Below are 26,988 nucleotides of genomic sequence, written 5' to 3' on the forward strand. Positions count from 1 at the left end.
TATATTGTACTTAGAAGCATTAGGAAGAAAATTAAAAAGATATACGGCTACCAAATAAAGGCAGCTCCCTGTAAATGTTTAACTAACTCTGAAGAGCCAGCTTCACTATCGCTATTAATCTAGACATCTGAAAGCAACAAAATATTAACACTTGTAAGAAAACATTATCTTATTTGTAGAAAGCTTAGACAGAAATGCTGAGCTATTGTAGCATGTGCTGAGAAGATATCATTAAAGTTTGTTCTACTAGTCCATTTTTTCCCCTTGCACTGTATCTCTGAATGTTTATGCACTGACAAGAGAATAACAAAATGAGTAGGTGGTGTATATATATGTGTATGTATATGTATATAAACACACATATGTACATGGATATATATCTGTGTATTCATGTATCAGATATCACAATAGAAATATATTTAAATATATATCAAAATATATGTACACAGACATATATATACACACAGATATATATGTATATTTAGATCAATCTTCTCATTTTACAAATGAAGAAACTGAGGCTCACAGGAATTAAGTAATTTGCCCCAAACTTCCAAGTTAACAAGTTGCAGTGGTGATATTTGAAATCAGAGCTCCATGTCCAATATTCTTTCAACTACACCAAACTGCCTTGTCTTCTGCCTCTGACTTTAGGAGCATAAGGAATTATCAGCACTTATCACAGACACCTTGATTAGACTACAGTAAAGTCCTGTAAAGTCTGGCTATAGCTAATTTTGCATCCCCACTGCCTAATAATTTTTCACATAATAAGCATTTCATGAATGTTTAAAGAACTTAAATGAACTAAATTTTATCTATTATTATGTTTCTTTCTCTATTATCAATAACTTGTCATTAGCATTTGCTTCCTCTTCTAGCTTAAGTATCTTGGCCACTAAATATATACATATGTTTACCAAAAAATATTGGGAACTACCTACGATAAATATTGTTTATTATTACTTTCTTCATTAGTATGCAAAGGTGCAGAGAGAAGTGTTTAAGGGAGGACCTCTGGCCAGTTGTATCCCTCTAAGTCACCTGATGGCTATAAAGGGAAGGTAACAGACAATAGACAATGAGGTGATAAAGTTTCGCTCTATTTAGTCTATGAGTGGTTGCATTCACAGTTTCAAAAGGGCATGATACCTCCAGCAGCTCATACCTGGTTGCAGATTGTAAACTTGAAAAACTGAGAGATCCATTTACACCTTTTAAAGGATTCAGTACAAAGGAAGTGTCAAAAATATTCACACTTCTTTATTCCTACAGGAGAGGTAAAGGATTTCTCCAATAAATTTGGTGGAATTTGTGGTGACAAGGCATTTCCCATCTAAAGGATAAACCACATCTCTGGTAGCCTTTAAAAGCATGAGCAAGGTCTGGGAGGTGAGTCATTTTTGGCAACCAAAGAGAAAGTCAATTTTAGACAACCCAGCCTCAAAAGGGAATATTCTTTGCCTTTGAGCAGAATAGCAGGTAAAGAGGGGGATCTCTCTTTTTCCTCCTTTGCACCCCATCTTTAATGTCATCTTTCAGTACAGCAACTCAACAATGGGAGAAGGTATGTACAGTAGAAAATTGGCCCGATGAGTCCAGCTTCTGAGTTCAGTTGAGCTGTAGTGAAGAACAGGTCAAGGGAGCCCAGTGGAATAACTTTCTGTGGGGAAGTAAATAGCATGAGACCTTCATAAAAAAGAAAAAAGAAACATTGGAACCCTGCAGTGCTCAAAGTGTAAGTCTCTTTGGTGACACAGGTTCTCCATGTGTACCTCTCTACTGACATACTCTATGTATATGCTTATTCTTTCCATTGATAATATGTATCTAGGAGAGGGTACCCCGGGTTTATTGGATATGTTTGTAACTATTATTCCTATCATACCATTTAAGCACATGCTTTAAGCTAATCTTGACCACTAGTTTATTATTAAAGGATAATATGGAGCAGCTAGGTGGCACAGTGGATAGAGTGCCAGGCTTGGAGTCAGGAAGACTCTTCTTCCTGAGTTCAAATAGGACATTAGACCTGTACTAGTTGTGTGATCCTATTTCAAAGAGCTGGACAAGGAAATGGTAAACCAGTACGGTATCTTTGCCAAGAAAACTTCAAATGGGGTCGTGAAGAGTTGGACACAACTGAAAAATCAGTGTACAAAAATAAATGTACCAGTGAGGGCTCATGAGTTTTAATTTTTGGTGGGTAGATCCATAGAATTCCTTGAACTTGAGGTAGTTATACCTTAGGGAACCCAATCTGTTGAGTGTAAATTGGTTGGCAGAGCAGACTGCAAGAGTCCTCAAGTTAATAAGTGCTCATTGAGGATTAATTTCACGTAAGGAATGCTAAAGGAACAAATGATTCATATGAGCTCATAAATCAGATTTCAGGAAATAAATAAATACAGCAATATAACAAATAAATAAATAATCAAATAAATAACCAGATAAACAAACAAACAAATAAATAAGTAGATGGATAGATGATAGATAGATAGATAGATAGATAGATAGATAAATGAAGATCATAGCCATTCATAACCTTTCCTAAAAAGGTCATTCAAATTGAGTGGCCAGCAGGGCAACAATTCTCTTGTTAAGGGGAAATTCACCTGTCCCACAGAGTTACTTGGAGACCACCAGTACAATGACCTCTCAGACTTCATTTGTGAGGCAACGTGAAAATTTAGAACTTTCTAAGAAGTTTCCCTTTTTTTGACAAAAATCCTTATATTTGATGATTACATTCTCCAGAAAAATCAATAAGTCTCTTTTTCTACACAGCAAGCTTTTGTTCAGGAACATTCTCTTAAGAACTGCCTTCTTGGCTTTTTAGAAGTATAGAGTTAATGATAATTTTTTGTAGGAAAAAAAGAAAATTCTTGATCAATAGATCTCTTGGAGAGAGAGATGAGGATTGCTTATATGCTATTTACTTTCTCTTTTCCCATCTTCCCCAGTCCCATCCCCAATACCACAAGAAAAGCATTAACAGATTCAAGATGCTGACATAGAAGATAAGAGGGCATTAATAACTCAAACTTTTAAATTCTCCATGCTTTAATTTAACTGTTGGTACTCTGAAATATTTTGCAATAAATTATCATGCAATGAAAATCCTCCCTAAATTTTCATTTGATTATGTTTCTTTCTATGAATAATTATCATCAAACAATTAAATCTTGGTGACATTAACAGCCAATTTAACATTGGGTATTCAGTGTGGAATTCTTGAAAACTCAGATGAAAGCTTTGGCTATAGCTAAACATGTAAATGAATTTGACAATTTTGATTGATGGCCATGGAAGCCGGGGGTTGGGGGGGGAGAGAAAGCAGTCAGATAAACACTGACTTGTTTTTCCTGATGATTACTCAAGTCAGGCAAAGCAGTTAAACATGATTGTGCATGTAAAATGAGTTCTTGTTGGTCACTGAAGCAAAATTAATGTTCTTAATTATGGGAGTTGGAAGTAATGTAAGGTTTAAGAAAACTAAGAAGGTAAGAAAAGGGGGTCAGATTATGAAAGGCTTTGAACAACAAAAAGATGATTTTACATTTAATCTAATAGGTGATAGGGAGCCACTGGTTTTTACTGAGGAGTGGGATGACATGGTCAAACCTATGCTTTGGGAATATCATTTTAACAAGTGAGTAGAGAATGAACTGGAGTCGGGAGAGACTTGTGGCAAGAAGAACAACCAGCAGCTATTGCAATAATCCAGGCACAAGGTAATGAGGGTCCATCCAGGTGGTGGCAGCGGCAGAGAAAAAAGGGGCCATAGGTTAGAGATATCACAATGATAAAACTGATAGGCTTTGGAAACAGATTGGATTTGAGAGGTGAGAGAAACTGGAGAATTGAAGGTGACACTGAGATGGGGAACTCTGGTGATAGGGGAATAGTGGTACCCTTACCAGTAACACAGAGGATAAAATGAAGGGAGGATTTGGGGGTAAACCAAATCAATTCAAATTTGGATTTTCTGAGTTTAAGATGGCAATGGGGCAACCAATTTGAGATATCCAACAGGCAATTAGAAATTGGAGACTGGAAGTCATTAGAAGGGTTAGAGCTAGATAAGTATATTTGAGAGTCATTGGCACATGGATGATAATTAAATCCATGGACACTCATGAGTCCACCAAATGAAAATGTATTAAGGGAGAAAAAACAGGGAGCAGGACAAAACCTTGTGGCACATATATAATAGCAGGTGTAATGGACTGAAGATCCAGCAAAAAGAAACTGGGAAATTGTAAGCATCATTAGAAGCAATGTGCAGTGAGAAGAGTACCAGCCTGAGAATCAAGACTTGAATTCTAGGCCCTTATTGCCTCTATCAAATTATATGGCATCTTTTTCTTGTTCAGTCATTTCTGGTATGTCCAACTCTTTAAGATTCCATTTGGAAATTTCTTGGTGAAGATACTTGGTGAAGATACTGAAGATCCTTCTCCAGTGTTGTTTGGCCTCCATTTTGAAGATGGCCATTGGTGATGTCCTTATTTGTTCATGAACTACATTTAGGTAAGGCAGAGCTGCACAAAGTTATCAGCTTCACTCTCTTTTTTCCATTCATACAAGTTCAGTGGCAAGACAAAAGTCAGAACAGCTGGCAACAATCCAGGATACAGTGGGTGGCACTGGTGTCTTCAATGTCTGACCAAACTTTAAGTGTTCCACAGTACCTGCTTCAGACACTTTCATGGCCTTTGGGACAGATTATTCTCATCTGACTATTATTCTAGGGGAAGTTAGTTGCCAGTGACACAGAGATAATGTGATTTGTCTATAGTCAATAATTAATACATCGTACATGAAATTTCAACCCAGGTGACTTGTTCCAAGTTCGGTATTCTATACATGCTGACAAAGCATTTATAGAGTACTTAAAAACTTCAATATGGTTTCCTCATAACAACCTTATGGGTTAAGTAATGAAAATAGTTCTATTTGTTCTTGTTGTTTAATAGTTCATTAAGTTTTATAATGTACTTTCTTTCCTTAAATTTACTCCATGAAGCAGATAGTTAAAGCTTTCTTATCTTTATTTTTCCCACAAGGAAAGGGAGACCCAGGGAGGTTTTTTTTTTAACTTTTTCAAGGCCAGAAAGATGATGCTCAGTATATTTCCATTATTAGTCTTATCCTCATTTTAGATTTAACTGAGGCCCAAAGTTTACTTTCCTTTTGGTCATACAACTAGGATGTGACACCATCAAAATTCAAATCCAAGTCTCATGACTCTAATGATCTTACATTATATCATGTTGCCTTCCAAGGTCTAAATTTTAGTCTATCTCTAAATTATTATATTAATCTATCTCTAAAATTCCTTATGTTCTATAAATACATCTCACAAAGAGTAGCTTTGCCTCTTCAATATGCACATTTTTAAACAGAGCATATTAGCAGAATAATTTCCCTGTGCATTTAGTTACTCATTTTTTCAACATATCTTTTTCAGAAGGTTATAAAGGGATAGTTAGCTCATTTTCTTAAAGTAGGATGCTAAGAAACAACTTTGTTTGGTCTGAATAACTTCGGGCTTTTCCAAAGCCACCATTACAGTCTAAAGTTCAGGCAGCCTTCTTATAAATGAGGGCAATTAGTCATAAGGGAGATCAGATGAGTAGGGACAAAAACATGAATAAATATATCACCACTGAAAGGAAGAACAAATAAACATCTACTCTACTTATAGCAGGTTAAATACTAATATTATGATTCCTATTTATGTGATGCAATATTTTCTACTTTTTCCCTCACAAAGCCCCAAAACATAGATAATACAAATATTTTCCCCAACGTTACAAATGAAATAAATGAGATTCAACGAGGTTAAGTCATTTGTCCAAGGCCACATTGCTAGTAAGTTTGGGAGCCTAGGCACTCAAAGCCGAATTAAATAAACCAATGCAAATCTTTCTCCGTGCCCTTTTTTAGATCTTCTGCATATAAAAGACACAGCACTTCTCCCTTCTCATCTAAAAATTTTAATCTAAGAATTAAGCATAGGCAAATAGTGTCATAAGTCACAGAAAAATATATTTAATTCCTCTTGAGAATAAACATTAATATAAACAAAACACTCCCCCCCACAAAATTTCTATAAAGGTGAAAATAACTTACCCTTTTTTTTCAAGGGAGGCTCTTCTTCTTCTTCTTCTTCTTCTACTAAGCCAAGACAGAGAGAGTAAATTAAAAACTATTCATCATGACAATACTGATTCTCTATTCTCTCTTTTTCTTTCATGTACATATTAAATTCCATTGCTAATTTTGATAAGCAAGTCCAGATGAGCTACAGACTATTTATTTTTGCACATAAATTCCTTCACCTCTGTCTCCCAAATTCAAAGCTTTTCAACACTAGATAATCCTAGTTTATACATATTCATTTAAGGCAGTTTCACTTCTGTGCATTTAACAAAATTATGGCAGGGAATCATTTCAGACAGTAACAGGTTCACATCATGCTTTCTTCAGTTTGTCTCTGATCTTCATTTTGACCTTTTCTAGGGGGCCAAATGAATCAGAAATGAAATTTTAAAACCATCAAATGAGTTCAAGAAGGGGCTTTTATAATAAACACCTCTTAGCCTGTCAGGGCTGTGACACCCATCAAATCACAGAAGGCCACTGCCTGTGACCAGTATCTCTGAAAGATAACATGGAGATAGTTACTGAGACATCAGTTAAAAGAAAGGATTTTAACCAAAAAAAAGTCCTTTTTTCTTTTTTCTCAAAATAACATTGCATAGATTTTTTTTCAATATTTGCAGTTTTCTGTTACCCTGATAGATGGAACAGAAAAGCTAGGTTAGTTATATAATTATGTCACATTGAAGAGAATCGCATTCTGCTTTCCCACGACCCATTCAGTTCAACTCTCTTAGTTGAGATTCTGTCAGCCTTACTTCAACAGTTCTAAGTGGAATGAGAAAGCCATCTCCAGGTTCCCTGAATGTCATATGTTCATTTAATTTCACTATTGCCCTTTGGATCCTTCTAGCTTCAAGATTAAAGATAAAAACATGGGCCAAATTTTATCCTAAGCAGCATCTAGAAATATACTTCTATTGTGGGTTAACAGTATCAAATGATCCAGCCTTCTTTTCTATAAGGCACAGACTAATGGTTGTATGTAATTCTGACATTGGAGCTGTAATGGCAAATCGAATGCAAGATGAAAGCTAAACAGAGACCCATTAAATTGAGCATAGCATTCAGATGATGTGCTATTAGCACTGGGATAAAGATCCTTTCTATGATTTCCTGGCTTGACTTGAGTACCTAATGTGGTTAAAACTGAGTAAACCATGATAATACACGAGGAATTAGATTATGAACAGTTAAATACTTCTCTTGTTCCTATTACCTTCATCGGTATCAACTCCATCATCGTCATCATCATCTTCTTCACCATCAGAAGATATGATATCAGACAACAAAGAAAAAAATCCATAGATCCAATCTGTAGTTTCTTCCACAGCATCATGGACAATTTTTAGAGGGTCAGAGCCAATCTTGGAAATTGAGCTTGCTAAAATAATTTAAGACAAAAGAAAAATTACATAGATTTTGAGAACATATTTTCCCTGACAAGAAAGGTTAAAAAAATGATTCTTCCTGATGGGTTCCTTTGACAGAAGCTTCCTGAATTTGAAAATATCTTACATGTGTTGCTCAGGGAATATAATTGAAAATGATAATTTTTTTCATTATGGAAGATTTTCTGAAAAATAGGTTGATACAGTAGAAAGAGTGCTAGATTGAGCATCAAGAAATCTATGTGCTAATTTTGACTTTTGTTATTAATTTCCTATGTGACTTTCCAGTTGGGTGTCTACCTTTTTAGGACTCAGTTTGATCACCTGGATGATCTCTAGGTCCCTTCTAAATCTGATAGTCTAAGGTTTTGTAATTTTAATCCAACCCCCTTATTATATATATGGGATAACCGAGGCCCACAGAGTCCAAGGGATTTTCCCAGCCATATTGTTTAGTGGGAAAAATAAAGAGTAGATCCCTGGCATTTTGTCAACCTTTCTTCTATTCTTTTCAGTATACCACAGTTTCATAGGAATGTATATTCCATGAGCAAGTATTTGTTGAGTGCCTATTATGTGCATAATATTTACTTGCCACTGTGAATAGAGCACTGAACCTGGAGTCAAGAAAATCTTAATTCAAATCCAATCTCGAACACATCTTATTTTCAAGAATAGGAAAGTCAAGTACCTCTGTGTGCTTCAGTTGTCTCATGTAAAATGGAAATAAATAATAGCATCCACCTTCCCTCTTTGTTATGGGGGAAAATGAGGCAATATTTATATAACAATTTACAAACTTTAGAGCGTTATATAAATGCTAGTTATTAATATAAAAGAATGTAATACATCTACAAAATTGCTTGACACATTTGAGAAGCTTACAATCTGGGTTAGGAGACTTACATATGTGAAATGATTAGGAGACAATAAACCAATCAAGTGTCTAAAACTATGGCATGCATTGCAAATGGCATTACAGATCAAAAAAACCAAAGAGCACCCAAGCTGAGAATTGAAGATGGTGGTATCATGAGAGAGGTAAGACTTATTTTTCCAACTAACCTTCCTATTATGATTGGCAACCTTAGGTCTATGCACATACTAACCTGTATAACTCATACTCTATGAAGAAAAGCCTGGAGACCAAATAGGCTTCATCTTCACTAGAACAATATTTGAATCTAGGAATACTTTATATTGTATCCTCACAAAATTAACTATTTGAAGTTCTGTTCACAGAATTAATGAAGTACATGAAATTTAATATTAACCTATTTGTCAAACAGAAGAGGTAGGATATTTATGAAATGATAGAAATCAGTAATAAATATACAAAGAAGTAAAGTGAATGCCAACCTAATGTTATCCTATCTCCTCCTAAATCAACTTGAATTATCTTTAAGTTTCTCTAAAGTGGCTTAATATAATAACCCTTTCTGGATGTTAGAGGTCAAAGAATATATTCACATTTAAATATTTGAATATATTGTTATTTGTAATTGCACCATAAAGTTGAGGCTGAGAGGTATATTCATCAGTGGGGATGGAGAGGAGTTAAGATAGTCCTGTGACTCAAAATGAATCCAATAATGAATCCTTGTCCAAGAAGAGAAAAATTAGATAGAGGTTGGGGGGAGGTAGAGGAGAGGTTAGGATAGATCCACCTGGGAGGACAAGTTCAGAATAAGAGACTAAATTATAGAACAAGAAGAAATTGAATAAAGAGGTGCCTCTACATGAGTTTAAAAAATAAAAAAGGAGTAGATGGAATAGTTTTAAGAGACAAGATAGAGACAAACTGTTTCTGTGAGGGGTTAAATTGATAAAAATAGACTTTTCAAGGCATTAACTAGGAAGGTAATGGTGAAATGACTTATGGTGACTAAACTAAAAGGCCAGAAAAAAGACTTTGCTGCCAAGGACCAGATTTCCATTGTTCCATCTGAGGGCTGGGTGGAAGATTTCGGAAACCTGTGAAGGGTGATTTCAAATAGCCAATTTCTTGGCTAAGAAATTACAATTGAGTTTTAATCAAGGCTGCTAATTTAAGAGCATGTAGAAGATAAAGTGTGTGGGAAAGACAAAAGGGAGCCATAATGCGAACTTTCTAAGTGGTTTACCTGACAAAAGGTTCATCAATTGTTTGAGAATGATAAGCTATGATTTGAATTTGGGTAACATCTAAAAAAAGTTTTATGAGTAGTAAATTCTTTCTCAAACAGCAAGAACACCCTAAATGGAATATTTATGCTGAGAATATTTTTACTCTTATTCTCTCAATTCCTAAATTTTAACTGAAGAGCTTAATGGTAAAATTCAATTAAATAGAAATCAGTTTAATTACCTACATTTATAGGCACAGTATTTATTCTTGGCAGGCATGAATCTTTCCAGGTACTAAAAACAGATTCATAAGACCATGTTCCCCCATATAATATGTATCAGTTTTGAAGTCAACTTCCAATTGTAAATAATCAGAAAAAAATTAAAAATAAGTACATATGCTAAAATAAATAATGGGCTCTTATCTAGAAATGGACCATATATAAGAAGGGCAGATAAAATGTTTACTGGGCATAAATGAATCTGTTCAGAGCTTAAAAATGAAGATTAAAGGAGGGCAAACCTTACCATCACACCAACCAAACCAAATTCCCTAGAAAATAGTATAACATAAGACAACTATTAGTAGAGAAGAAAAGTAATTATCAAGAGACTGTATCAAAGAGGAGCAATAATAAAATTAATGATTAAGAAGTTCAAGTTGAATTTAGGTGAAAAAATTAACTAAAAACCTTAATATAAGGAGGTATATTTCACTCAACTGAAACTTTTACTTGAATTCCTGGGAAATCACTAAAACAAACCAAAGAAAGAAGGGGCTTAGGATGTTTAGAAAGGGAAATGGTGATCACTAAGAATAACATGAGTTCATCAAGATATGCTAGATTAACTTCATTTTCAATGTTTTTTACAAGATTACTATACTGGTAAATCAGAGCAATGTCATGGGTACATTATACCTGAATTTCAATGAATATTTAAAAAATTTTTATTAAATTCTTATAGACAAGTTAGAGATCTAGGCTAGGTAATCATCTGAGAAAGTAGATTCAGAACAGCTCAAATGGCAGGAACCAACATGTTGTCAGTAACTGATCAACATCAACTTGAAAAATGGTCTTTAGTGCAGACTCACAGTGATCTCTCCTTGGTCATTATTTTCCCATTATTGGTCATAATTTGAATTAAGGCTGTCTTATTAGACAAGGCATATAGCTGGAAAGAATCGTTAACAATTAAAGAGTAGAATCAGGAGACATTTGTTAGGCTAAGATGATGGGAAAAAACTACTAAGGTAGAATCTTATTCTTGACAAAAAAATATACAAACAACTTAATAAATACAAGATGAGGGAGAAATGGCTAGGCAAAAGTTTGGATAGAAAAGGTATATGGATTTTAGGGTACAACAAATTCAACATAAGACAATAGTGTGACATGGCATCTGAAACAATATTATCTAAATGCTTCATTCAGAGATATTTCTAGAACCACATAGATAAAAGCCATATTTTCTTTTACTCTTAGACAAGTTCTAGGGTGTCCTATTCCGTTCTAGGTATCACATTTTAAGGACATTTAAAAAACAAGATTTCTCTGGAGAAGTGCTACCAGGATGGTGAATGGTCTAGAGGTCATACCAAATGAGGATAGGTGGAAGATAATGATGAGGTTTAGTGTGGAGAAGAAAAGACTTAGAAGAATATGAGCAGTCTTCAAGGTCTTGAAGAGATATCAGGATGTCACATGGAATAGAAAATTAAATTTCTTTCTCTTGGCCTCAGACTAAGGATAAGGAACCATAGAAAGGAATTACAAAGAAACAGATTTTGGCTCAATATTAGGAAAAACTCCTTAATGCATAAAATGGACTTCACTGAGAGATATTTAGTTTCTTCTCCCTAGAAGTTTTCAAAGTTAATACTAGATCATAATTTTCATGAGTGAGGTGCAGTATATTCCTGTTCCCACATAAACTATATCTGATAAACCTCCGATGTATTTTTTCAGCAATGAGATTCTATGATTGTTTAGTCTATATTACTATTGATTTCTTCTTGTGTGGTATTAATTTCTGTGATTGAATTTTTGTGACTTCTAAACACTTTACTTTATTTCAAAATACGAAATTTACAAAATAATTGTGAATATTGTTCTTTCATTTGCATTTTGCAATCATTGTAAATACTTTCTTTTAAAAATTATTATTGATTTCTTATTTTAAACAACCTTTTCTTTTTCAAGTGAGTATCAAATTCTCTCCTTCCCTTCCATCCCTCTCCTACCCACTGAGAAGGTAGGCAAAATATCAATTATAATGTAAAATCATGAAAAATATATTTCTGCATTAGCCGTATCACCAAAAAAAGTGAGAAAACTACACTTTGTTTTGCAGTCAGAGTTCATCACTTCTCTCTCAGAATGTGGAAAGTATTTTTTCATCATGAATTCTTTGGAATTGTCCTAGATCATTGTATTGATCAGAGTAGCCAACACTTTCACAGTTTGATCACCATTACAACATTGTTTTTACTATGTACAATTATCAAATTAAAAAAATAATTGTTAAAAATTTGCATGTAGGTGGGAAATAATTGATGAAATAAATAAAACAAATTTTAAAAATAATAAAAATATATGCAGATTACTACCAAAATATCCAAATTATTATTAAATGTCTCTACCAAAGAAAAAGTCCAAATTTACCCTGATATTCAAGTTTATTCATCATCTTGTCCCAAGCTGTCTTATACTATCATTCAAGCTCATCCAATATCTGGTTTCAATATACCTTTCAAACTTTAAATCTAAACTTCTCCAACACATTCCCTCCATTTTGACTAGCTAGTCAACTCACCCTCCCTAGGATACAACTTGAATTTCTATTTATTTGCCCTTACTCAGACTGTTTCTCTTCCCAAATGTAACCCCCTGCAATTATCACTATGCCACTCTATGCATCAATACCTAGTTATCTACCAACTACTCTGAACCTTTAACATATCTGCATATTAAAACCCTTTCCCTCTTTCCAAGTCCCATCTCTCTTTCTTGAAACTTCATTTCTTTTCATCTGAGAATAAATTCTCTCCATTCAGATTTCTTGGAGCACTTTGTCTATCACCTTTGAATTGATCACATTTTATCTTTTATCATATTTATTTCTAAGAGTCATAACCTTATAATTAGGAAAGCTTGATTTTAAGTCTATTTTTTGTCCATACTATTGTATATGGCTGGGCAAGTCAGCTAAAGTCTCAGTGCCCTAGGGAACTCCAGAATTATAAATTGCAGAGTAGATGCCATTATTCATTATTTGTAGAATTCCCAATACCAGTTAAATCAGAGGTACAATCTCTACTGCTATTGTTCTCTCTGTCTTATATCTCTTATTAGAATTTTAAAATCCTGAGGGTAGACAAGGTTTTTTTTACTCTTTATCTGACCCAGGATCTTTACATAGACTATGTATTCAATTAGTTTTTGTTGTATTGATTTGAATTATGTTGAATACAGTGCTTTGTAAAGAATAAATTTTCATTAAACATTTGTCATATAAATTAAGGAATAAATAAATGAGTGGCATGCATATTTTTATCTCTCATAGTACCTACCATATGGCTGTAAACAAAGAGTATATTAAATAAATATTTGCTAAGTAAATAATGTGGCAATGTTTTCAAAGCACAAGCAAGAAGAATTACTGTACTTTACCTTATATTACACAAACTTAGTCATGAAAATGAAAATATAGTCCCAGAGACTGAAAACAACAGGGAAACCTAAAGGCAGTAAGCTTGATTTATGCTTGCCTCTATTTTACTCCCTTTTATTTTGGATTTCATGGGAATATTTGTTTGCAGAGGAACTCTGAATTAATCTGCCTTTGGCAGATGTGTGTCATCTCTTAGCCTAGTGAGATGGGAAACAATAGGTAGGTGTGGGGAATTGGGACTTTGGCAGAAGTATAAGTAGGAGGAACAGATGCAAATTTTTAGGCCAAATAGGATTTGTATTGGTCTAACGTTTTTGAAAACTGTCCATGTGGATACTTCAGCTGTAGCAGGAAAACTGAACTAAGTATTATCTCTGTTTAAATGGCACTGCCTTCCCACTTCCCAAATCAATGCCATTCCTATCCTCCTTAACCAGGTCCAGATTTCTGACTCCTGCTTCTCTTTCATTAAGCTCGTCTCTTTCTTAATCTTCTCCTTCATTATACTCCATCTTTTGGTTGACATTGCTACAATACCACTTGTATCTCTTCTTTTCTTTTCTGCCTTTCCCCCATTATTGGCTCATTTAGGCTCTTACTACATCATAGACCTTGAATCTCTCTGATAAACTCCAATCCATCTTACACATGATTGCTGGAGTAGTCTTCCTTATAAACAGATCTGATTCTTCCACTCTTGTACTTAAAACAAAAACAAAAACCTTTCATAGTTTCTCGTTGTCATCCACTTAAATTATAAATTTATTTGTTTGGTATTCAAAGGCTTCATCCATCTGTTTTTCTAGCTTTATCCATCACTTGGTTCTGTGCCTTTGAAAAGGTCATTTCTTATGCCTAAAATACATATCCTCAAGATGATGATGGGGGGCGGGGAGGGAAGTGTGATAATAACAATAGCAACCAGTTATGTAGTGTTCAAAATTTTGTGAAATGATTTACATATATCATCTCATTGGATCCTCACCACAATCCTGCAAGGGAGCTGCTATTATTACCTCAGACTGAATGAATTTATGAATAAATAAAGCATTTATTAAGTGCTAGAGACACAAATAGAAAAGCAATACAATTTTTGCTTTCAAGGAACTCACATTCTAATGGAGAAAACAACACAAATGGAAGGTTTCAGTTACAGGTTAGATGTCAAATTCCCACAGTCCTTAGGGTACAGCATGAAGAAGATGATAATGTCACTTAATGCCATTTACACTGATAAAATCACATTAGTTTCTGATATTGAATGATTTAATAATGCTTCAATTTACAGATTAAAAAAATGAGGCTGACAGACATTAACTACCTTGCCAATGGCAACACAGATAAATAAGTATTTAAGTTAGAATTCTAACTTCGGTCTCAACTCCAAAATCTAAAATTCTAACAACTATGCCAACTAGTTTTCACAAAGTTAACATTCGTAGCAGTTTATAACAGATCTCCATTTGAGCCTCAAATATATTTGACTCTTCTGATATCTTATAACATACAAGATGTGACCAAGTCATAGGTCTTTAGAGTTTTCTAAGAAGTTTCTCCTTTTTCTTCTTTTACAATGGGCTCTATTTGAAGTCAAGAGCTCTCAAACTTGAATTTCTATGACAACTTGTTCCCCCATAACCAGTTTCTCTTCTAACACTATTTTGAGCATATCACAGACCTTTAGAACCTCTGGTCAAATTATCATCTATTTATGAGTCACAAAACATTTATATCTAAACCGACAACTTTGCTTTTAAAAAAATCGATGAATCTTTTAAATTCAGTAATAATTTTAAATGAAACAAAGAAATTCTCATTGTTGTCATGAATGTGCAGGGCATGGCAAGAACACGAGTATCATTTATTTCAAAATTGTCATCATTGTTTAGCCATGCCCCATTCTTTGTGACCCCATTCAGGGTTTTCTTGGCAAAGGTATTGAAATGGTTTACTATTTCCTTCTCTAACTCATTTTATAGAGGAGGCAAACAGGGTTACATGATTTGCCCTGGGCTATGTAGTTTGTAAGTGTCTAAGATCAAATTTGAACTCAGGGTCTGATTCCAAGCATGATACTGTGCCATCTTACTGCCCTATTTTAAAACAGTATATTTGAAGTCTGACTTATTAAGAGAAGAAATCTTTTGTAACAAAAAAAAAAACATGTCCCCCGCCCCCCTTAGGAAATTATACATGGGCAAGTTGGTGACTCCACGGATTGAAAGCCAGTCCCAGAGATGGGAGGTCTTGGGTTCAATTATGACTTCAGAAACTTCCTAGCTGCATGACCCTGGACAAGTCACTTAATACTAATTGTATAGCCTTTACTCTTTTGCCTTTGATACATTTTCGATAACTAAAATAGTCCTAAGACAGAAGGTAAGAGTTTTTTAAAAAGATTTAATACAATTATTGCATTCCCTTTAATTAGCTTTGATATCTTTTTATTTTTTGTTGTCTACTTTAGTTGAAGAATAGTTTCAGTCACAATTATACAACACTGAAGGGTAGTGAAATTATTTAGTTCCTCCCTTTAGGGCGAACAGCATTCTCTAAAACCTTGGTACTGGCAATCTGGGCCTCAGATATATTCTCTTCAACAATGGGAGGAAGGGTCACTCCTAGGCAGGAGGAAAGAAAAACCTTGGAAGTTTTTCCTTTTTTACTTAAAATTATGTGTGTGTAAAAATATATGAAAAAACATTTGCTCCCAGGAAGTTAATGTGTTCCTTAGACTCAGGAACATAGCTGACAGATTGCAGATCTCTATGAAATACTGGGGCAGCTACAGGGCTCCATAGATAGAATGCCAGGCCTAAAAAAGGGCAGTCTTGTGTTCAAATATGGCCTAAGACACTTCCTAGCTGGGTGACGCTGGGTAAGTCAATTAACACCAATTACCTAGCCCTTATGGCTCTTTTCTTTGTATCAATTCTTAGTATCAATTCTATGACAGAAGGTAAGAGTTTTTTAAATCTCTAAAATAGTTCATTTTGGCATCACATTTATGCGTCAACCATTTCTTGAATGTATAAGAAATGGGGAAGCTGACTTAATTTAACTTGCTTTTAATCAAGATAGATCTGAAACCACATGCATTTGTTGTGTGTTAATGTTCCAGCACTTGGCACAGCGCCTGGCGCATAGTAGACACTTAATAAATATTTGTTCAATTGATTTGAATTTAATAATATCACATCTTTTAAGATTTTTGATGTTCAGTAATGACAAGATAAACCACAGAAAATATAGTTGAGAAGTATCTAGTTGATTGGTCAATGAGCATTTATTAAGAGACTGCCATATGCCAGTCACTCTGCTAAGCACTGAGGTTACCAAAAAAAGGCAAAACAAAACAAAAACAAAGCCAGCACCCATACATCCAAACTCACTGCTCACACATGCTAATACATACACACACACAAATAAAAAAAAAGACCATGTGTAACCTATTTAAAAATATTTTGTGGGCATCACATAAATCATTTGCTGTATATGTCCTGTTTGAGTTATAGCTTTCTATCCTATCTGTTTCCTTTCCTGGATCTCTATTCTCTTCCAAGTGCCTATTGTTAGTATTCCCTAAAGTGCTGTCCGTTATCATCCACCATTTTTTCTCTACTCTCTTGGGAATATCTTTTATTCCCATGTGCTTAACTATCACCTCTGCCAAATCTCCTGATGTCGTCTTGACATGTCTTTAGAGCTAGATCCTTCTATCCCACTATCAATAGGACACTCTTACCTGAGCAGTCTGCTGTCATCCAAACCTCTCTAAAGCAGAGCTAAATATTTGTGCCCCCTGTTCCTTCCAAACTTAGTTTCTTTTTGACTTTACTATTTCAGTCAGTGGCACCTACAATTTTTAAAACATTGGGATTATGTACAATTTTTTCCCCTTGTTTCCAAGTCAGTCATCTAAATTATCTCCTTATGTTCGCTAGTTGTGGTTCACTATAGGCTATCACGTAAAATTTAACCTAGATCTCCCATATATTACAAGCCAATATTCTCTCAAGACACCTCCTTCCAAGGACCCAATGTTTCAGCCAACACAGACAACTTGGTGTGCCCCAAACATGTCCTGAGCGCTCCCATCTCTACCTTTCCTCACATTCCTAGAATTCCCATCCTCTGATTCTTGAGTTCTTCATCCTTTAAAGGCTGACTCAAATGTATCTTTTACAAATCTTTCCCTGGCTTGCCATGGTTAAGACTTTCCTGATAGACTATTTATGGTACTGCCTTTTGTGGGTTTTAGAACTGGTATCCCCAGTGTGCCCCAGGGGTCCCCTCCTTCCTACTTCCTGGTGTGGGATTGGTCTTGAATGGACCAATCCCGTGCTGGGGGAGGGACCATACCACCTACTTCCTAGCATAGGATTGGTCTTGAATTGGACCAATCATGTGCTAGGGAGGGGTCATTTCTCCCCCCCTCCATTTCTGGGCACAGGATTGGTCTATATAAGGGCCAATCCTGTGCCTAGGAGGGAACTTTGAATGGAACCAGATTCAAAATCTCAGAGAGTGTAGTCAGTTTCAGGCTGCTGGAGCTCTGGTTTTCTTTCAATTAAAGTTTTACAGTTTAAAAAAGGAAGAGCTTTTATTTTCGTCATTTCACTTGTATATCTCTATTAGGCATTTATCATTTAATAAGATGTTTAACAGTTACCAAAGATTGTTTGGCTCACCAACCTCTTTTGAGGCTGTAAAATCGGTGAAGGGAGAAAGCATGCATTAGCTAAACTCTTTCTCACTCCCATCACCTAGTGAATAAAATGAGTATCTAGGCAATATTTTTGAATGAATGGATGAATGAATAAAAAGAAACCAGCAGATGGGGGATGTATCAATTTGGATTACACATAAACATTTCTATAAGTCAAAATGGAGAGGATACTGAGTTGGATGAATTTTGTCAATATTACTATAAATTCTGTAAGGAAATTACCCAAACATATCTTCCCCACCTAGGTGAAAGAATATACAGAATTGATATCCTTTTATTCTGTTCCTTAAAGTCTCATTTAAAACAAGAGATATTGAAGACAAACTTCACTTACTTCATAATTTTCCTACAGTCCATCTTGTTGGAAAAATAGATTCTTTTTTTTAATAGTGTTACATTAAGGATGATCAAACTAATAAGGCATCTATTTTATTAACTGAATCTACAGTCTAAAAGATTTTCCTGTGTATTTGTGTGATCCATTTCCATTGTATTTACATGGCTACTATTTTTAATGTAAAGGTATTTTAAATAAATCAATTTTAGAGAAATTAATTTATATACAAAGTAAATTATCAGCCTTAGACTTTTAAAGAAATAAGAATGATGAAGTCTCATTTTAACTTATTTTAGTTGCAAGTTTTCACAGATATCAGCAATATGACACATTTTAATGAAGGATTATTATTTTCAGGAGTTTCCTAAATTGTTATATAACTTAACTAGACTTTCTCTACATAAATAAAATAACTGGAATAAAGACTGTTTAATTATAATTTTACACCCCAGGACTCAATTTCCCAGCACCCCACTCTCCACCTACATGCTGACATAGGCAGGATATAAATTCTGTGTAGTTCTATCTCTTGCTCTCTTCTCTTCCTGTGGTGGCAGCTGTGGACAAGGGGTTTTTGAGCAGGTAGAAAAACTTGGACACATGGTTTTATTGTTAAATAATTACTTTTTTATTCCTTTGCTTCAAGTCATTATGAATAAATCTTATAAATATAATACTTGGAATTATTGTATATTAATTTTAATCTTACAAGACCCAATTTTTATTAGGAATCACTTTTCATAATACATAGTTATAACACAGAATTTCAAATATTTATGTCAAAATATCCTAGAGCAGTGGGCTTAAGTCAGCTAGAAAGTGTTTCATATTACAAAATGAGACACTGAGGCCTAGATGTTAAAGGGCTTGTCCATGGTTGTACATAGTTTTCAATCTGAATTCTCCAAGTAAAAAGCCAATAGAATACTAGAGTCCCAAAGGGTAAACCAGAAAACTTTATTCTAGACATAACTCAACTACTATTTCTGTTACTATTGGACTTAGGCTGAGTAAGTTATTTTCCTTCTTCACTTTATCAATGAAATAAAGGGGTTAAATTAAGCTATTCCTAAAATTCCTTCCTTTCTAATATTACTAAAATTTTGTAAATCATTCTAGTGGTTAGCTCAGTGACCTACATGAAATAAGCACTTAAAGGTTCATTGGAATTGTATTTATTTATTGTGGAATTATTTTATAGACTTTTATGACAAAATCCATTACAATGGATCAGAATATATTAGGAAAACTAATTGGATTTTCTAATGCCCTCATCTCCTTAACTTCTGTCCTCATTTTATAAATCCAATGATTTAGGTTCAAGAAATTCCAGGAGAAATGAAAGAGGCTCTGAACACATGAAATATGCCATCTCCTCTCTCTTTCATATGTGTGCAATATATATTACATTTTATAAGAACTTTTAAAATCAATGGATGTTTTCTTCATTTGATCTAGAGTTTCTTAACCATCACCATGTGAATCATGTACTATATGTAGACGCCAAATGACATCATTATCATCAAAATACTTTGATGGAACATGAAGTATACAATCACTTACCTTTCTTCTTCAGTGTGAAGAATGCAGAATACAAGGGGTAGATTTGAAAACTCATGCAATTCATCAAGGTATAAAATGGATCTGAACTCCTTTAAATATATTCAGTGCTGACAGATGTTGGGTATTTTAAAGCTTTTTTAATTTATTAAAATCTACCTACCTAATTTATAAGCATTTTGTGGCACTGATTGTCTTTACTATTGAAAAAAGTAGCTGGCACTTCTCTAGTTTGCATGTGAATGGATACACTTGGTTCAGTAGCATGGACCCTTCACCTAGGCTCCCACTCCATCATTTTACTGAAGTCATCACTTTGTATTTATTTAAATGGCTTAGAAATAGAAGATTTAAAGAGAATGTTGAAATTCAAAACTAAGCCTATTCATTTTAATTGAGGTATTTTTTCCTATTTAGTCATCCCCTTCCAGAATTTCCCAGTTCTGCCCATACTCCTGTTCAAAGGCTGCTTTTTGATACTTTGAGAAGCATTACCAGCATTTTTGCTGAATGCAAATAGCAGTATACTTCACCTGTTTTTCTCAATCTGACCCTAATCAACCAATTTTTCCCTTGCAAACTTGCCTTGCAGATGTTTGAGCTTGGAACACTTCCAAATAACTGGAGCCAAAGCCATGTCAAATGCAAGGCATTTATATTCCTAAGTAAAAACTTGACAAAACTGATCCTAATCACTACTCTTAGGGCTTTTTAAATTCAATCATTGTATCTGTGGTAGAAAATGCAGTGATTTTTAACACTTTTTTTGTGATAAACATTTATAAAATATTCGGGGTTGAGTAATTAAATAAGAAATACGTAATTAGGTGAGAAAACTGAAAGGTGGCAGTCTGGAAATAGCACTGTCGTGGCTGCAATATTTACTAATTGTTTGACCCCAGACAGGTCCTCTAAAATTAACTGAACCTGAAATTACTCATCTATAAAATGTGGCTAATTATAATGTTTGCAAACCACATTTTATACTATAATTTTGAGAAAAGTTTTTTGTAAACTGTAAAGTGCTATTATAAATATGAATTATTTTTTGTCTTAAAAACAAGTTAAGATGGTCAGATTTTGCAATAATGCGTTTTTCATGAGGATGAAATCCATTTGAGATTAATGTAAATTTATTTATGTGTCTAAGATTTCTTCTGCAAAAATATAGCAAAATGGGTCAGCATTGAAAGGGACAGATTATCTTTGGTACCATTGGAACCATTATATTCAGCTTTCAGCAAATTCAGGTGGCTCATACTTTATCTTTGCCATCAAAATGGACTTCAACCATCTGCAAAGTTCAAAATAGAGTTTTGGCTACCTTGTAATACTTAAATACCATACTGTATACTTCCCATAGAAGACAAGGTTTACAGTACATATTCTCCCTAATATGTGAATATCTTTTCAGGAAAGTTCCATTCTGCATTTTTAGGTATACAAAGCTTTGTGATGGTCACCACAGTATAATAAAAATGCAAAATGTAATGCCTGGCACATCATCAGCATCCCAACTCATATTCGCCAACTGCTTTAAAAGTGTTATATAAGGGCAGAGTATGTAGCTTGTCATATCAAACCATTCTTCCCTGCTCACTACTCCTCTTAAGTGTTGTTTAGCCCTTTTAGAATATAAACTCGATGACATAGAGTCATTCACTTTTCGGTTATTTATTATCTCAAACATTTAGCAGAATTATTAGGACATAGTAAATGCTTAACAAATATTTTTACTTTAATTTATTCCTTTATCCAACAAGGTTCTCTAGAATAATTAGATTATTTTCTTTATCTTCGTTTTTTTGATAAAAAATTTATCATGTAGTTGGTAAATATGTATGCATTTTACTATGATGTTTACAGATCACAGGTGACAATACAATTAATTCATTTTATTGAAGTACTAAAAGATGGTTGATGTTATGAAAACTGAATTAAAATATAGACCACACCATTCAGGATAAAGAAGGTGGGGCAGATACACAATACTGTGGATAGAGGGCTGGGTTTGAAATCATTTAACTTCTAGTATTTAGTTTTCTCATCTGTAAAAGGAGAGAATTGGACTCAATATCTTCTTCCAACTGAATATCTCTCATCCTATGAAATGAAGTCATAGAAAGAAATTAAGTCAAGGACCACTCAGTCAATTGAGAGCTAGGACTAAAGACAGAAGATCCTGCATTCAAATTTGGCCTCAGGCACTTCCTAGCTTTATTACCATGGACAAGTCACTTAACTCCCATTGCTTAGCCCTTACTGCTCTTCTGCCTTGAAACAATACACAGTACTGTTTCCAAGATGAAATGTAACAGTTCAAAAAATAAAAAAGAAATTTAGTCATCAACATTACTTATCATGTCAAGCTATGGAATTACCTTGTTTTGATTTAATTTAAAATGTTTTGTTAAAGAAAGTCTTACCTTTCTTTGGATTAGAAGTGCTTCTATATAGTAATTGCATGAGGTGACAATAATAATTAGAGTGTAACAAGTGATAATTATTTCATATAAGGGTTAATTTGCTCATGAGATATGGTTACATTCTTATATAATGACAAGATGCATAAGAAATAGTTTGGATTTTCTTATATTCTTTTTATAAACACATGCAAGTATATCCTACAGAACCTAGAACAAAAGGTATCAAATTTTAAAATATGCAGCACCTATAAATTACAGTCAACATTAGCATTTATAATTAAGCACCTGTCAGGGAACTCTAGTGAAAAAGCTTCAGTACTGATCTCAAAATCACAAGATTCAAGTTTTTTTGCCTGCTACACAATATTAGCAAATAACTTGAATCCTAAGTCTCTCTCATAAACCCAATCATGAATATATTTTTATAAAATAATAATCAAGGTGTCTGGTACTGTGCTGTACATGTATGAAGAGAATTCATGCCTTGAAGAAGCTCATGATCCAGTTAAAGATAAGAGAACATGAATATATAATATACCATGTACTAAATGTTATGTGAATGGTATAGACATTAACACTTTCAAGAAATCAAAGGATGGAGGATCACTGAAGGTTGATGTGCCCTGTGCAATTATTTCTAGAGGAGAGTGTTTCCAAATTTTACTCCATCAGTGTCTCCAATACTCTTTCAGTAAGCTTCTATTCAATTAGGCAAATATTTTAGTACCTATCTCCAATGTCAGAGGCACTGCAGAAGCCTTTGCATATAAAGACCAAAACAAAGCAATCCTAAAACTTTGGGGAGATTTCATTGAATTAATATAATTACATTCAACATAATTAGATATTTAAAAACTTCATTGTATTTCCATTAGAAAAATACATACTCATGTTTTGAATATATTTAGATCTATATCTATTTATTGAATTTTTGTATTAGAGGCGAAAGTTCATCTGTGATTTGAAGGTTTCCCTGAAGGTCTTTTCTCTCAACTTGACACCCTGACAAATAGCACACCTGCTTAACTGGGACAAATGCCAGAAAGAAAAAGGGGAAAAAACGAAATTAGTGGAATTAATTTTCAAGAGCAATAGATAAATGATACAATTCATTATGAAACTATTTTTAAAAGCACATCATTTGTTGTCTGTTAAGACTTGCATATTAAAGTGCTATATTCTGCTGTAACTGTCTCTTGGACTTAATTCTCTTCTCTATTTCCTCCTAGTAACCAAAGCATGTAAAGGAGGGATATATGGGCAAAATGAATAGATGCCTCTTTATACAATCAGATCACAATGGCCTTCTTAATAATCAGTACACAAAGCCAAATAATTGCTTCAACCTTCATGATTGGTATTGATCATAAAGGTGGCCAGAATGATTGGATTAGTCATGCCTCTATCTAATTCAGTGGTTCTATATAGAAATATTGAATCAGGCCACTAACATATTCCTTAGTATTTTGAAAGAATGAATGGAGTTTTCTAAGCACTAGGGAATGCTTAAAGCTTCAGGACAGCTGGGCTAACTCAAGAGTTTTCTTTGCTTTCCTCAGTTAATTTTTAAAATTTGTTGGTACTATTTGTTAAGCAAATTAACAAGCCAAATGTTTCTGTACCCAACATAGCAGACATTAAGATGTTTATTTAATTAAATTAGAAGGAATTCCAAGTTTATTAGATAATAAATAAGGCTTTTCATCTGTAATATGAATATGTGACCAGTTACCAAATGGAAAATAAAAATAAATATTGTTAACAGAAGACCATTTTTTGCAATCCCATAAATCATTGCAACTAAAATGAAGGAACTATTTCTTATGATCAACATTAGAAAAGATGGGTGAGAACTCTCTAAATGGAAATGCAAAATTAGCAACTGAATGGGATTAAGTGTGTCCAGGTCACCTAAAGATGAACAGAAATAGCATATTTTACACATAAAAGGAAGTATACTACATTAATCCCATGGTATTTGGTGTTACTGTCCCAAGGAACAGTGAATTTAATTTTTAATTAGATCAAATTTAACAGAATCATTGTTATATTATCCCTTTTAATTAAGCATCTTATGACAATTAATTAGCAATTATGTTTTAATTTTTTTAATTTGAAGCATTTAAAAATCCTTTCCAAATACTGTATTTACACTAGATTTTTTTTGCAGCTCTTTCAATTCCACTTCTCAAAATTTACTTTTTTTATACATGACCACTTTGTGAATAGAATCTAAATATAATTTCCTTCCTCTATTTCAAGCCTTTGAGGAATGTGACAATGCCTTCTGCATTATAATATGATAGCAAGGCACAGATACCAAAGTCTTTTCTGAGGGTTCAAAACTTCGTCATAAAATGTTCTATAAAATCATGCTTAGCCAATAAGGATTTAAAGCTAAGAAGTTTTTTTTTAATATTTCATTTTTAAAAGGAAAGTTTATCTAAAACAGTAAAATTGCTTATATTACATGAAAGGAAAATCACTGTTATTATTCAAAATGATATTTATACCTTTAAGTGTTTTTTTAAAATGGCTTCAATAAATGAATTAAAATATTGACTGTGATTGAAAAGGTGAGACATGCAAATATTTCAAGAAATTTTAAGGTTTAGATATTTTGGTGTTGAGTAATTTGTGACCGCATGAAAATTGTACTTACGGTCATATAAGAAAAATTACAATAACTGTAAATAATGACATTCTAAGGTTTAATTTAAAAAAAATAACCTTTTTTCAGTAAAAATGTTGAAAGGTCTTCTAAAATATACCTTCCAAGGCTCATACCTCATCTATTCCCAGTATGTACCCTACAGTCTAGCCAAATTGAACTTTATGTTACCCCCTCCAAGAATGTTTACCATATATTCCAAAGCATATCTGAATAAAAACTCTCCTTACATCCCTTACAAATGCTTATCCAGTATTTATTTAAAGTCCTCCAGGGGAGAGTAGAGCACACTACTCCCTGAAGCAGCCCATTCTAATTTTGTACAACTCTTTGTTAGGAAGTTTATCTTTACTTCAAGTCTATATCTCCTTTTTAGCACCTTTGTCCCAATACTCCTAGTGGGAGAAAAAAATCCAATACATCTTCCACATGATAGCTTTTCAATTATCTGAAGGGAGCTATCTTATCTCCTGTAACCTCTTATACCCCTGCCTAAAAATTCCCAGTTCCTTCAAATAAGCTTCATCTGGAAGGATCTCTAGAGACTTCACCCTCTTAGTTGTCATCCCTACTTGTAGCAATTTGTACCTGTCTCACAGAATTTATGCCTTTAATTACATTTATTTCTATGTATTTTTTTATTTATCCTACTAAATCATTAGCTCCTTGGAGGCTTTCATCCCCAGAGTGCTTAGAATAATCCTTGCTTAAAAGTTACTCAGATTTTTACTGAACAAATGCAATGTGTGAAAATTGTCCCTATTAGAGGAAGTTGTAGACACAGTATTTTTCCAATTCAACAAATGTTCATTCAGTACCTACTTTGTGAAAAAACACTGAGTGATGATACTGAACGCCATGTGCTTATAAGATAATAGATGGAGGGTAGAGGGTGAGGAGAGAAACAATGGCACAATTAATTAGAACTCAAAATGGAATAGAACAAAGATATAAAAGAAGTAGAAGCTAAGTCAGTTCAAGAGTTTGAATAAAGGGGAGATTAGTTCCTCCTGGGATTGAGTTGGGCATATGAGGTCCATTAGAGAAGACTACATGGAAAAGGTTACATCTGATGGGTTGTATTTATGCAGGTAGAGAGGAAGGGGTGAGGAGCTAAAGAGACAGTGTGGGGAGCTGAGGGAAAAAGTCATTCTAGCCAATGGTATGAAATAAAATGAAAATTTGAAAATGGTATGAAATAAAGTATGGATCTAGGATACATGCACATGCATGATCATGCACACACACATGAGTGTTTATATGTGTGGGTATGTATATAAATATATAAACATATTTATGCACCTGTAAAAGTATGTATGCACATATATAGTCACACAGACACATAATATGTTTTTATACTTAACTTTTAAGCAATATAGTTTTCAATACGATCATATACATAAAGTATTCTTTACTTTAAATTTTTGAATCCCACATTTTTCAATAGAATAAAGAGGGATAGTTACTTTATGATAGCAATTTTGTCCAAATATTTATATGAAGGAAATAATACAGTTAATTTTAGGATCACTCAAGGGAATTGAAATTCTCAGAAAAAAAATGTTACATCTATTTTCTACTTAAAAGCTCAATTTATTATTTCAATTAACAAGCTATGTAGGCATCTCAAACTTGTTTTATGCACGTTAATATATTATGAATATTTCAATACTGTCTATTTACAGTAGTTATTTATGATAACAATAAATCTTCACACTGAAAACAAACTCAACAATTATCTTGGTATCTCTATAGAAATAACTGATAATTAGAAAGAAGGCATAGTTTATAAATGTACATACATATATATGGCAAATGATCCCTTCTTTTATGGGGTGTGAGAAAGGAAGGAGGGAGTTAACTGGGTATTTTAATGTAATAAATAAATAAATTTTTTTAAATAAATAACATGCTTAGTGACATTA

The 26,988-nt window shown here is 33.7% G+C and overlaps 1 protein-coding gene across 1 annotated transcript in view; it reads right to left on the minus strand.

The window, feature by feature from the left end:
* LOC123247850 (triadin-like) overlaps window positions 1-26,988 on the minus strand; it is a 366,108-nt gene that overhangs the window by 264,754 nt on the left and 74,366 nt on the right. Inside the window, exons 3-4 of the mRNA XM_044676898.1 lie at window positions 7,388-7,552; window positions 6,139-6,171 (exon numbers count right to left, since the gene is read on the minus strand). Of these exons, the coding sequence (XP_044532833.1) occupies window positions 6,139-6,171; window positions 7,388-7,552 (198 nt within the window). The remainder of the gene's footprint in view (window positions 1-6,138; window positions 6,172-7,387; window positions 7,553-26,988) is intronic.

The sequence above is a fragment of the Gracilinanus agilis genome, chromosome 4, assembly GCF_016433145.1.
Source record: "Gracilinanus agilis isolate LMUSP501 chromosome 4, AgileGrace, whole genome shotgun sequence".
Lineage (NCBI taxonomy): Eukaryota > Metazoa > Chordata > Mammalia > Didelphimorphia > Didelphidae > Gracilinanus > Gracilinanus agilis.